The sequence below is a fragment of the Aythya ferina genome (assembly GCF_964211825.1).
Source record: "Aythya ferina genome assembly, chromosome: 12".
Lineage (NCBI taxonomy): Eukaryota > Metazoa > Chordata > Aves > Anseriformes > Anatidae > Aythya > Aythya ferina.
Genome location: NC_140308.1, coordinates 6,202,407 through 6,216,976, shown reverse-complemented (window position 1 = coordinate 6,216,976; position 14,570 = coordinate 6,202,407). Strand labels below are relative to the sequence as shown.

The 14,570-nt window shown below is 36.0% G+C and overlaps 1 protein-coding gene across 8 annotated transcripts in view; it reads left to right on the top strand.

Annotated features, from left to right (window-relative positions):
- The window catches only part of WWOX (WW domain containing oxidoreductase), a 563,654-nt gene that overhangs the window by 366,768 nt on the left and 182,316 nt on the right, over nt 1-14,570 (top strand). Inside the window, exon 9 of one of the 8 annotated variants that reach the window (XM_084533266.1) lies at nt 2,386-2,565. The exons of the other annotated variants lie outside the window; for them this stretch is intronic. Coding sequence (XP_084389392.1) covers nt 2,386-2,400 — 15 coding nt within the window. The 3' untranslated portion in view covers nt 2,401-2,565. Of the gene's footprint in view, nt 1-2,385; nt 2,566-14,570 lie in introns of those variants that run through there. 8 annotated transcript variants of the gene reach the window in all.

The window sequence follows — 14,570 nt, the reverse complement described above, 5'->3', positions numbered from 1 at the left end:
AGCTGAGGTATACATACATAATGTATAAAAATGGTTCTCCTGGATAGGGAGAGACAGGTATTGTCACCCCTGTTTTGAGGTAGATATAGTATATTTATCCTTCTCTTCCCTCCCCATCCATTCTGAGGGCAACACATTTAGAGTTTGTCTCCACACTTGTTTGAATATTTTTACACTGTAGTTGAGATAAGGAATTTCCAATGCACTGTTCTACCTCAGCACATCAATGAATGGCAGACAGCAATTTTACTTGTGTTAGTGTTCGGGTACCTTCATTTTGTCTTAATGCTTCAGTGTTAAGTTGTTAAATAAAGCTAGGTTTCATAAGGAACTGTTTTAATAGAATTGTCAGGTAGCTGCAATGGCTCTGATTTAAATGAGTAAGCAACACCTATGGGCAAATGATCTTTCTGCATACAGAAATTAATTACAATTCAGGACTGATGAACTTTTATGAGCTAGTTAATTTTTAAAAGATGCTGTGTGTGGTTTATTGAAATTAAAAGAAAGTGACAGCTTTCTGCCCCTACCCTCATAAAATTCTGTCCTGCATATAATATTGACCTAACTTAGTTCAAAGACACTGGATCTTTTCTCTAACACTTCATCATGTAAAGGCCAATTGAAGGTTTCAGTACAGGTAAACAGAAAAGCTTTTTTCTAGCCATCCACATTGTGTTGGCTTATATCAGTACAGAAGCTCTAAGCTCCTGCTCTGTCCTTTGTCCTTGATTGCCCTCAAAATCATTTTTTAAACAAAGTGCAGTTTAAATTCAGCATCAGGTTACAAAATGCCCATTTATAGAGTGTTATGAATGAATATTGATTATAAAACAGTACACCATATACCACAGGATTGCAGATATTTTTATGGTGTGCATCTTTTCCTGGTGAAAAGATTTCATGGGCCACTGCCCTCCCTAATTATGACTGCAGGACACAGCTCACTTCCCATTCAGGATGGGACCACATCGTCTTTCATTTGTATTCAACATACCATTCTTGTGGCAAAATAAAGTAACAGTTTATGGGAGAAGGTAATATTATGAAGGCATTTAGGTTGGTACTGTCCCAAGAATCTGGCTTTGGGTTACTTCCCATATTGAAATCAATTGTAAAACACAAGTTACTTTGAGCAGTGCCAAGCAGAGCTCAAAATACCATCTTCAGTTTACTTCTTTTGATACTACTGTTACGAGTCTTCCTTACCTCCGATGACCTTCACAAATCCACAGACCATAACTTTTCAAACCTCTGTTTTATGGTCAGAATTTTGCAGGAACCTCTTTATTTTTGTTTTGGTCCTGAAGTGGCATTTCTTTGCTGAGATACTTGCCAGTATCAGGAGATTTTGTAGAATTCCAAGCCATTTGAATTTGTGAAACCTGACGTACCAAAACAGTGGTTGTGTGATGGCTGGTGAGCAATGCCAGTGCTATGCTTCACCCAGTGCAGACTGACAGTAGCTCTGCTTCAGGAGGCAGTCTTTCTGTGGTGCCAAACCCCAGTAATTTTAAATGCTTTTTACTACTAACCTTTAAAATGCAAGGAGCAAATTAGCCTTCTGTTAAAGAAATGGGGGGAAAAATATCCAGTGAAATACGCAACCAAACAAGTTTGATAAATATTGTTTTTTCTCAAGCCACTTAGATTTTAACTCTTGGCTTATGCCTGAAGCAATAAAGACAGAAGCATTGTCATTAGCTTCAAAACCTTAGGAAAAAAAAAAAAAAGAGAGGAAAAACTCTTCTGGCTGCATTTATTACTTCCCTTGTAGCTAATTTTCTGCATCTATTGTAGGGCAGGTGCCTTGAGGATTTTGAGCACCAGCCCATTCGAGTGGAAAGATGTTCCCTTTTCTTTTGGAAGGTTCTGTTGAGAAAATGTTGAGTACAGCTGAACACTTTTATGAGGAATGTTAATTTTCGTGCTTTGATAAAGAAATTTCAAATTTCCTGAATTTCTAAATGAATTTCTAAAATGTACTACCAGTGCCATGGGAGAATAGTCTGTGCTAAGACCAGAAAACATAAGCTGTAATCAGATAACCTGTTATTATAATAGAGACAATGGATAATATTTGCATTACTCAGTGTAGTAATTGGTCTGCCCCATATCCTACAGTCCTTGTCACTATAAAGAATAATGTTGCACCTATAAACTATTTATAACAGTTTTTACTTCCTCTGTATTCTAAAGTGAAAGCCTAATTTCAGATCTGCAAGTGCAAACTATGTAAAAAGTATCCTAAAATAATGTGCTAGGCTGCTTTCACAGTCACTTCGGGGCATTGTTCTCTGGCAAAGTTCAGGTTGATTTACCTCGCAGTGGATATATAATTATGTCATTGACAAAACACTAGCAATTAAATCATTTTTTTCTTAGGTTACTGTTTTGTGACCAAGGACAAGCTACAAGAAGTCAAAGGAAAGAATGCAGTCTGCTGTTTTTCAGAACATGGCAGGGGAAACGTGTAGTTACTTAAATACTCAGATCTTGTGGGTTTTGGTTAGGTGGTTTCACTTAAAAATAAATAAATAAATAAAATATTCTCATTCTCAGTCAGTTATTGTCTTCCTGTTCATTTCTGATCAGTGTGTTTTCACAGCATTTTTCTGGGATAGACAATTTAGTTTGTTTAAATGAGCATCTGTGTGTAAACATACATGTGCTTTTTGTTCTATAGCTATATTGCAAATGTTTATTTAAATGAATGATACAGAGCTTGTGTGTACTTCAACAGCCTTACAGGCTGGAACCTGCATCTGTGGTGCTATTTTTTATTAACATCTATTCTCTTATGACAGAATTGTGTTTTTTTTTCCATTTTCATGCTTTTTATTTTGTCTATACGTTTACCAGTCGATGCCTCCCACTAACTTGTGAACTCATAGGCTAGTTTCAACCAAATCTGTTTGAAGTCTCAAGAAACCTCAGTTCCTCCCAAATTACAGAAAGCTGGCAGGTATGAAGAAGACGCAGGCTCAAATTAGTTCTCTTGCTGCAGGAAAGGTAGGAAGAATCCAGCTTCTGGAGCTCATGTTTGTAGCTCATGGTTGCCAGTTGGCGCATGTGCCCTGGCCAGGCGGATGGCAGAGGCATAGCTCCAGGTTGGCTTCAGCAAGTGCTACCTCCTGTCCCGCTGCCAGGACACCTCATCAGTCAGGAGCATGGAGGAGCTAAGGGCACTGGAGAGATGACTCTACAGGGGCTCCAAGGAAAGATGGAGTTATACTGGTGAGCAGTTAGGTAATCTGGGAAGGACTGGGGGCACTGCAGGTGGGATTGAGGATGTAGGGAGGATAACGAGGTGCTTTGGGCTGGGTAGGCAACCACTTTGGTTACAAGGAGTGACTGTGAGGGACACAAAACACAAATTTGTTCTGATAATGAGTATGTTCATATTCTAGTTTAGCCTAATTACTGCTTTTGACTCAGCTCAACGCATAATGTTGCATGTCATGCTGGCCTACTTTTAATTTCACAGCTGAACACATTTCTATTGTTCTAATCCCACTTTCCAAGCCTGGTTTTACTCCATCTGGAGGACATGCAAGGTGTTTGACTCTGACCTGCAGTACTAATAGTAATATCTTTGGATCACCCTTTGGGGAATATCAGTAGAACCACAGAGACCAAATCTTTCCCCCCAGGTGCTGACTATGTCAGTTTCAATAAAACATTGCCTCTGCCAGAGTGAGGACTGGTGTTCCTGGGCTGCTGCTGATTGTAAGATACCATTCAGCAAGATGATGCTGTAGGCCAGTGGATCTGGTGAATGCATTAATAAAAACAGTGGTAGCTAAGAATGTGAGAAACAGATGAAGGTGTGGTAACTAATTTTGTAAAGGGATAAGCATTTTAAATGACCTAGCATTGAGTCAGATGGCTTCTTCCTAAAACTGTCTGATTCAAGATAATACCCTCTTCTGCTTGATACTTGATTACATACTTTTTTTTTTGCTTTTTTTTTTTTTTTTTCCAAATCCCACATGATGCTGAGCTGGTTCTCAGTTTTCTAGGCATAAGAAAAATAATCTAGTTTAATAAAAACCCTGCAGAATTCATTAGTTTCTTTTGCAGCGTATTTATTTATCTTGTGATTGCTAATGGTCTTACCTAAAAACATGTTTCTAGGTATACAAGAACTTGTGGCATATGGCAACCTAACAAATTTTTTTCTTTCAACCTGGTGCAGCTTTTTTTGTGAATCACAACATAAGGTGGTGCTTTCTCCAAAACCGGACATCAATATTTTACAAATAATATTTCAACATTTTTTGCTTAATTATTGCTAATGGCAATACTTCCCTCCATTTTTGTCAAAACATAATTTGGGAGATTTTTGTGTTTAAAAAGTAGTTTACCTTAGAATATGGACAGGTATAAGAAAGTTAGAATGCACGCTCTACCATTGGCAGCTGTAGGTCAAAATTTTAATTGGGGCATGGTAACCCTTCTCAGCTAGATATGTGCTTGTTAACTAAGGGCTATTTTAAATGTGCTCCAGAGGCCTGGGCTGCAACTGCTGTGCTGCCTGGTGAAACGATGATGCCCTTTCCAAAAGTCTGTTGCACAGTCTTCAGAATTGCCTAATGTCATATGTAGTTCATGATCTGTGAGCTGGAGCAAGTAACCCTTGTGGATGTGGAATTGGTAGATAGAAGTGTTGTGCTGTGTTTTACTTTGCTGCATTTCATTATATACATCTGTTGGTGACATAAGTCCAAAAGACTATAGTAATAATTCAGCCACTCTGCTAGTTTTTGGTGTTTATTCATTGTCCTAGGAAGAACAACAAAGTTAAGAATTTAATACACTGGTTATGTTGTGCCTTAAAAGAAACAGCGAAAGGTTTTCATATTTAATTGCTATGGCCAGCTTCTGTGATTAAAAAATAAAAATCTGTCTTAATAGCATCAAATTAAAAAAAAAAAAAAGTGTAGAAAATACACATGCACAAATATCATCATCTGTATAATCTGTACTATCTGTGGAAGGCTAATGAATAGGGTTGGATTTATTGAATGGGACTGCTAATTTTTTATTTATTTATTTTTTTAAATCTAGTGTTTTGAGAAATGTGGCATTGTATATTTGAATTTAGAAAGAACATAATAGGAAAAATCCTTGACAGGAAGTAACTAGAAACAATAGAAGCCTGTGCTCTTCAAGGTCTATATAAATATAGACAGAATGTCTTTATATGTTATAATTGTTAGGTAGTAGCCGTAACATTTATGATGTCCTTAACAATTCATGACCTAGAGTTTGTGGCTTATAAATTATATGTTAGTTTTAAAGAATACCTGTTCTGCTTTTTCTACCACTGGTGCATTTTTTTTGTGACTATATTATAACATAACATGAATACAATATGGCAATATCTGCTAAAAAGTCATTGTTTACTAGTAATGATCATAAAGTAACTTTTAAAACACAACTTTTTTTTTTCTCAGTACCATAGTTGGTGAACCTTGGTAGTAGTTTTTGACAGACATTAGTCTGTTGGCAGTATGGGGGCAACTACTTATAATTATGGTTTTCATAGCTTGAATTTATTTCCTCTAAAGTGCTTACATCTCGAACATGTTGTTCACATGGATGCACTGCAAACCTATGAATTTATAAAGGCTTTTGTCTGAGAAGTGTTTTGAAGGTAAATATTTTCTATTTTTGTAAATATTTCTTGATACTTTGATTTTGGAGCTTCATATGGCTTTAGTTGTATTTTTAGTAAGAACTGCAGAGACAGGCGGGCTTCTGCTTGTGTCCTGACCAATGGACTGAGCCTGTTCCACTTCTCAACACTGGGGAGGACATTCTTCCGTGCCCGGTCCCTTGGCCTCTGGGGTCACTCCTCACATGCTGAGTGGGAGCAGCATTATGTAATTTAAAAAGGGGATTCTGAAGAAAGTGAAAATCCAGGCATATGAATATTTACAATGAGAGGGAAGGCCTCTGAAATATATGCACTTAAATTTGTTGAAGGATATAACTGCAACAGGACTTCGGCAACACAACCTTTGAGAAAACTGATAGTAATGGATTTTGTGTGTTTGTCTTTGGTCAATTACATTGACCATGCAATTTATAAAGAGCAAAGATGCCTCTAGTGAGGTCACAGGGAAAATAGTTTTCCCACGAGCAAAGACTGGTAGCAAGCCTGGTCTACAATATCATACTTGTGTGCTCCGAACCTGCCATTTTGCAGAGACCATGAGTTCATTTGTGGAGAATAGAGATGTCACAGCTCATGGTGATGGAAGGTGGCATTTTATCTGTGGGCCCAGATGCTGCATACCTTTAATCTTATATATTTTTCCTTGTAAAGCCTCTGTAATTCATAACTCAGTCACATTAAGGATGTTTTATTAGACTTTTTCTATGAAAGCTTAAGTCAAGATTTTCAAAAAATTGCTTGATTTCTGTATGTGCATGTGTAGCTCATAAAATGAGTTTATTTTACAAGTTCTTTAGTAATATACACAAGAAAATTAATTATAATTCACTTAATGTTATTCTGTAACCTGTCATATATGGGTAAACATGGGTATTTACCCATAAAATAAATACCCATAAATATATGGGTAATTTGGTAAAACCTCATGGTGAGGAAAGTGACCGTTGCTTCCACCTTTGATTTTGCTCTATGGTCCCAGTGGTTTATTGCCACTTTACAAGCAAATGTGATTCCAGTTCTCAAATGTCTGTCTTCAATTTTATTTGTTGCATTTGTTCAGTCTTTCTAAGACTGAGACTAGCTGACTGAATGTTCAACCACAGTTGCTTTTTGAGGTTTTGATTCCCATTGAAATGGACCTTTTAATGTCATCTTTAATTTAATCAGATAATGTCATCAAAATAACATTTACTCTATTACTGCAAATTCACTGCATTATTAGCTAGTGTAGCTAGACAAAAAAGATGGTATGAACCCCCATGGAAATATATGCTTCCAGTAAAAATGGATACAGTTCATAGAAGCTCGATATTTAATTTGCAGTTTCAGAGCACTCTCTATGGAAAGATTTTACGATTCTGAAATAATTTAAAACATGTTTTGATAGAACCTATAGCACCCACCAACTTACTCTGATTTTCTAAGTTATCATTCCTTTCCATAGTCTTAAAGTGGAGCAATACATTTAACTCAGTTGCAGAAATAGTCTTTTAAGCCTACCATCCTTTAAATGAGTGGGATTTTAGACTTGGGTGAGTATTTGTATCTGAGCATTGAAAGTAAATTCACTTTAGTTTCTAGAACAAGTGGCATTATAATTTGATGTCATTTTATTTTCTGTCTTAAAGGGAAGTTTACACAAAGCTTGCTGGGTTGTAACATATTTAAGATATGTCTTTGAGCTCTGCTGACAGCATAAACTTCCATTGTTGCCAATATTCAGTCTTGTTCATCCTCATCAAGGCCTTATGAATTATTTTTTTCCACTTAAAATATGAATTATCCTCTTTAAAAATTCCATTGATGATGCAGAAATGTTTTGTAGAGGATGCTTTCTGCCACTCCTGACCAGGAATAATCTCTGATATCTTGAAGAATTCCTGAACTGAGATGGGACTCTGCTGAATTTACTGGCAATTAGCAAAACCAGTGCACACAGAAGGCAGCAGTAGATCACTGTTGCTTATGAAAGACGGAAAAATTTTTTCAAGTACACATTCAGCCACTGGTGGTGTTAAAAAGGCTTCTTCAAGTTATCATATGCTTGTGCAATCTTGTTTAGTTTTTGTTTGCGCTGGAATACTACTAGAAATATAAAATAGCAGCAGCAACAATAGCAACAAATCTTTTTTTTTTTTTTAATTCCATCTGCAAAAGATTATCAGTATCTACTAAAACCATGTAATAGGTTTTCATCCCATTTCTTACTGTTTGAGAAAGTATCTGAATTTTGAAATTTCATAGTATTTGATCAGTACTTTTCATTTATTTTTGTTTGTAATTGTCTTTATAACTTAGTATTTTGTTTGCTTGTCTCTTTTTAATTTCTGACTTCTTCTCATCCTTTGAAATACTGAATCCTGAAAATAAACTCAATATCTTTTGCGCTCTAATCCCTTGTCAAAGAATTTAACATCATAAGGGTGTCTTTAGGGCTGTGATGATCTGCAGTATTTATCTCTTGATGACTCCACAAATGCTTTTAAGCTTTTCTTTTTGAGCTCAGGGAAGGCATGGATTTATGACTGTTGTTAAGTGCCCCTGAAAAATGACACGTAGAGTTTGGGAAGGAAGAGCTTCTGTAATGAGAATAACCTTACTACCAGTCATGCAAATCTAGGTGTTGTCAGCTTGAGCATTCAATAGTCTTGACTTCCTTACCTTTGAACATACGAACACACACATAAGAATTCTCTAATAACCAACACAGAAAACACAACAAAGCTTTTCTCAGTTCAAAACCAACACTTGGAATTACACCAAGAAACAAATTAGCAAAGTCTCTGAGGTCCAGCTACTCAGATGTGCTGTATCAGAAATGCCACTTAGCAGTAACGCAACTGACATTTCCATGTGGTTTCTTAAGATAACCTGACATAAAGCATGTTATGGCAGCAACCCATTATTAAGGTAAGCAATCATCATCTGGAGAAAAAAAAAAGAGCATTTTTTTCACCCAAACTGTTACAGTTAATGTGCTTACACTGAGTTTAAAAATTGTCATGTTCTGTAATGTTATAAAATTGTTCTATCAGAAAATAACAGTGTACACAGTCTCTAGCACATTGCTGCTGTGGTTTATTATTCCACAGGCAATTATGGTTATTAAACCAGAATCATTCACAGCTGAAGTTTTCTCAGAACATAATGCTCTCTCCACCTTTAAAGTTATGCACCTTTAAAGTGTCTCACTGTCCTTATCTCAACCCATGAGGTTTTTTCCATCATATTTTCTCCTCCTGCCCTTTTGAGGAGGGGGAATAAGAAAGCAATGTGGTGGAGCTGAGTTAGCCATCAGTGTGAATCCACTATGTACCAGGATATAAAACAGGGAGCAAATTTTGCTCCTTGGAAAGTAGAACCATCTAGCTATATATTAAGTCCCATAACATACACTGTCAAGTAGGAGATACTTTCCTGCAAAATAAAACAAAGATTATATACAATGAGATAAACCTAATCACAACAGTGAGTCAGTATGACATTGTTTTACATCAAGAAAACGAATATCTATATGTTCTTTGGTGCCCAGTAGCAGTTATGGGTCCCTCAGCGGTACAGAAACTGTTATTTTTCCATGTTCAAACCAAGACAGCTTTAGTGAATTTGCTGCACATTTTGACATTCCAGTACACACTAAAACTAAGAGGAGCCAAACACAGTGTGCATATTACATTTTGTCCAAATTTCTGCTTTAAAAATTTCTTTTCTTAATAAGTACATTTATTTCACCTTCGTAAAAATAATTTTTAAAAGTCAGTAGCCCAGATCAGTACTCTTACTTGTCTTCTTTTATATTATTACTTTAGGAGTGAAAATCAAGTTTTCTGATTTCCTCTGAGTGGTGGGGAACTTCACCCTGTTGCTCTTGTGTTATCAAACCAGAAAATTACATAAATTCAAATGCAGCTTCAGTATAGTCCTGCTGGCATCAAACAGGCAATTGGACGAGTCATACACCTCAAGTTGCGTTGATAGTTGTTGGGTTTGTTGACTTTGTGTCTGCATATTTAAACGTTCTTTACATATCCTTTTATATGTTGTATCTGGATGTTTGTGAAGTTTTTCACATGCTTATTGATTGATAATTCTGTTCTCCAGTGGGAGAAAGTAGTTTGTTTTTACTAACACTATCTGCCAGAAAAAAAAAAAAAAAAGGAAAAAAGGTTTATTTTAAGTGTTTAGGAAAGTTCATAAAACTTTCTCTCTGCAGCATGTAAATGCTGTGGGTGGAAGCATTACATTTCTTTGTTCTGTTTGCAGAATCTAAATACAAGAAAAAAAAAATGCACACCATACTTAGTATTTGGGTGTTTCATCAAGTACATATTTGCTTTTCTGGCATATTTAATAACTTGAAATTTTATTAAACGGTTTAATGAAACCCATATTCTATAATGTGTGAAACCTGTAATGTAATCCATTTAGTCTTGTCAACTATAATGGTTAGTTTATCAGAAAGAAAACTGGAAGTTTGTAACAAGCAGCATTTGCCTGTTAATGCATGAGTACAAATATACAAGAAAATTTTTGAAGCAGCTTGCGCAAAAGGGGGAAAAAAATCCCTAAGAGGATCCAAGCCATTTTTCTGTCCATCCTTGAGTAAGATGAGTTGCTTCTATATTTGATTATTATTTCTCTTTCCTAAATAAATATGAACTGCTTCTAAATAGGATGATGATAGCAGTTGGTCTCTCAAGTAGAAATTATTTTCAAGCTGACAAGTATACTGAGCACGGTGTAACTACATGTATTTCAGGAAAACATTGTGCATGTCTGTTTAAGGATTCATTAACATGGTATGGATTAAACCCATTGAAGATGGCACAGATTGTTTCATTTTATTACATTCAATTGGATTGGATGTGTGCCATTTGCAAAGAGCAATATTACCACAAAAAAAAAAAAAAGTCTGGCACATTCGTCACATAATATTCCCTTATTGAGAATGAACTGTTTCCCAACATCAATAGGTAAAAATCTGTTTTTCCCCTCACCCTCTACCATATTAACTGCAAGAAAATACGACTGCATATGTCTCATTATCAAGTATTTGAGCAACACATTTACTGTGCCCAAAGTTGTCTCGTTTAGTCTAATAGGGAGACCTTTGTATTCTTCATGATGCCAGGATTCAAGTTCATCAACCTGCTGACATGCTGCTTATCCCACATCCTAGAGCTCATCCAACTCACGCTGTCACGCTCAGACGTATCCGTCCCCCTGAGCCCTCCCTGGGATCAGGGATCGGACACGGGAGGAGGGGGGTGAGCGTGTCCCCAGGAAAGGGGACACCCAGTGAGTTGCACAGGCAGCCCCTCACCCAGATGAAGGGAAACAGCTGCTGTTAAAGGGAGGATGGTCAGACAAAGAGCGAGATTTAAATTCATATAATGTTGCTGTTTATAACGTGAATACTTTAGACATCTGTTTAAAGTCTAGTGTTCTAAACGAATGGACGCCTTCCAAAGATGGGGTTTATAAAGCTTTATCTGTACATGAGTACTGCAGATTGCAAAGATATGTCTTAATCATCTATAGCTTGTGTCTTTAATATTTAAGCAGCAAAACTCAAAAAATATATACATGGCAAATGGTAACATTAGCAATGAAAAAAATGTGGATAAGGGGAGAACTGTGTGTATATATATTAAATACACATATTATAAATACTCATTTTCATTTCATACCCTTAAAAAGCCCTTCTAGCATGGGGGGGGAGAAAGAAGGGGACAGAACAAAAGCAGATTTGCTGTCTTTGGCTCATATCTAAAAGTTCCATTTTAAATTAAACGGTAACAGAGTTGTAACATATCCCATGTTGTATTTCCTATTTTTTGCTGCAAGATTAGTATTAAATGTATTTTTACATTATTCCTTTTGGATTCATCTACACTTTTTTTGGAACTCAGACTCACACTTGTATTTGATATTATTGTTTGTTGTATTGCTTTATTTCCCATTGTGATACTTGGGAGGAAGACTGAATTTTAATTAATGGAAAACTTAAAACAGGACCATTTAATAAGTCTGTTCTCTGAACTTAAGTTTAGCAGGCAGCATGGAGTAGCCTTTTTTTTTTTTTTTTTTTTTTTTTTTTAATACCAGTGGAGGTTACTAATTCTGTAATGAATTAATTGACAAAAACTGTAGGGCAGGGCATGACACACTTGATTCATAGTCTACCTTCAGTGAGATGCACTGAAGAGTTAATTTATTTTATTTTACTTTTTTTTTTGGTTGTGCAGTTGGGACTCAGCTGTTGTTTCCTCTGGGATTAAACAGCTGTCAGCATTGTTAATGACATCAAATTCATGCATTAAAATTCTCTCATTCCTCTCCGTATAAAATGTGGATGTGGAAAGCACTGCCATATTCCCCTTTGTGAAGGAATGAAAATCCAAGGAAAGATAACAGCACTTATTACAAAACCACAGACCGGAGCTTCTGTTGATGGAATCTCGTAATGAGTAATTAAGCTACTTTGCAGAAGTCAGCGCTGTCACGTTTGCAATTGGGTATTTCCATTCCCCTGTGGATACAGCTGGGAAAAGACTACTAAGGTGATAAAAATAAAAAAAAAAAAATAAAAAAAATAGAATTGTTCTAGAAATATAATCTTCATGAAGCCTGGAGGTTTCAATGCAAAAGTGGCTATGAAAAATTAGCCTACAGAAATAAATTGTCTGGTGTAAAAGATTCCTTTAGAACATTTGTAACTTATACAATCTGATAAACAGAAAACAACGAGATTTTTACTATTCTCACAAGGATATAAGAATAGCAGATTTATTACTGGGTTGGGAATTTTGTCTTTTTTTTTTTTTTTTCTGATCATTTTGGTCCATATATTAAAGTTTTCAACTCTGAATGTTCAGTTTTGTAGTTCTGAAAATGTTATAGGAACCTTGAAGTCTTTTGAGGGGAAATTATCATTTCAGGGGAGGAAAGGATTGATACAGGCTTTTTTTTTTTTTTCCTGTAAAGTGAAAAACATTACTCATGCTTTTAAGATGATGCATAAGTCTTATGCCCCTAAGAACTCCAATTATTAAAAATAGTCCGGAATTTTCACTAGCATGAACATCCCTATTCTCTTGGTTCTTTTCTGTGTTTTTTTTTTTTTTTTTTTAATGGTTTGTTAAGCAATTAACTTACTCTTAACTTTCTTCTTTCAAGTAGTTTTATTTTTTTAGAGGCAAAAAAATCAGCAGCAAATGTTTTTTTCTGAATGTCTTTATCCCATTTCCAAGTAGTTTTTGTACAAAAGTACCCTAGTTTTTAATATCTTATACATCATCTGTTACAGTGAAATCAAATTAAATTAAGTCCCAATGAAGAAACCAGCACAAGAACAAAATGAATTGATAAAGTAGTAGTTTATTGAACTCAGTAAAATGTACTGAAATATATAGGAATAAAACAGTTAACTGAATAAACAGCTTCCAGATCAGATGGTGAAATATGGGTGTCTGATGAGTCAAATTAATAAATGTGTTTGTTGAATAGTAGCTGGAGTGTCTAAAACATGCTATTTCATCTTTAAAACTGTTCCTTTGAAAAGCTGAAGACTTTATTTTTTCAAGGCTAAGTATTTTGAAGAAACTCCATTTTATTAGCTGAAATGTAGATGGAGATGAAGGCACGATTTATTTTGATTTGTTGAAACATTAACAATGTACTAAGCACCCTGCTGTATTAAATAATACACATTAATGTTGTCACTATTATAAGACAGGTTTGTTTAACATCCTAGTGTTCAGTGAGATCCCTACAGGACTCCCAAATTCAGTCAAGTGTTACACTGGTGGTGTCAAGTGTCTTTCTGTAGTTAATTTAATCATGGTCAGCCCAGAAATGGACCTGGGAAGCTCTGCAGTGTAATTTATATGTCCTTTTTCATCATTACAGAAAATGTGCCCTTCTGGAACTAATGCTCACTAGTTTTATCATTAATGTGTAGTAATACCTTGTAAAAATATTTTTCCATTAACTTATATTTTCAGAAGAGGAAAAATTGAAATAAATGGGAAAATAACCGTATGTTTACATGAACTTTAAGGAGGCCCTGCAGGTTTTGAAGTGCACTGTGAACAAGGAGATGAAGGCTTGTGCCACTAGCTGCAATGCCACTCAGTCCTTTGTATAATTATCTTCTTTGAAAATGAAGGGCTTGAAGGGACACTCTGGGAATGGTGGCAGAAAGAAGTGCTTTAATTCTGGAAGCTGATCTTTCCTGGTAGTCAGGGTGCTCTCACTCCAGATGTGTCACAATGTCAACTTTTTAATACCCTGGATGTACAATGACGGGAAAGTCCAGGGGTTGATAGAGTATGGTAGGAAAAATTGACAATGACAACTACAACCAAGAAACCATAAGGGATTGTAACCCAGGGGGTGAAGAAGAGGATGCATGTTTTCTTTCTCTGTCACTGGTGAAGGTCTTCTCTGTCTATGTTTTACCACCTCTGAAAACTGCCAGTTTGACAGTGTCAGTACAGCAGTGATATAGTCCTGATGTAAGTGGCTGGATGGAGAAAGCGGTTAGTGGGTGTTGTGGTGCAAACCCCCTGCATGACATCGGAGCACAAGGTTGTGCTGGACAGTGCTAATAAGGTTACTGATGGTCTTTAGTTTTTCCATTCAATTCAGCCTGTAACAAGATTTCAGGTTGTAGTGAAACACTTTTGTACTCCAGCATCCTTTCTTGAGTAGCTTAAGTGCTAAAGCCTTCTAAGGTTAGCTACTTACCAAAATGGTTTTGAATCATCATTTGGGGGGAAAACAAAAAACCAAGAACAATTAAAAAACAAACAAACAAAAAACCACACTCTTCTGCATAGTCTTTGGGGGGAGAGGGTTAAGGAAAATTGGTACGCCATGATTG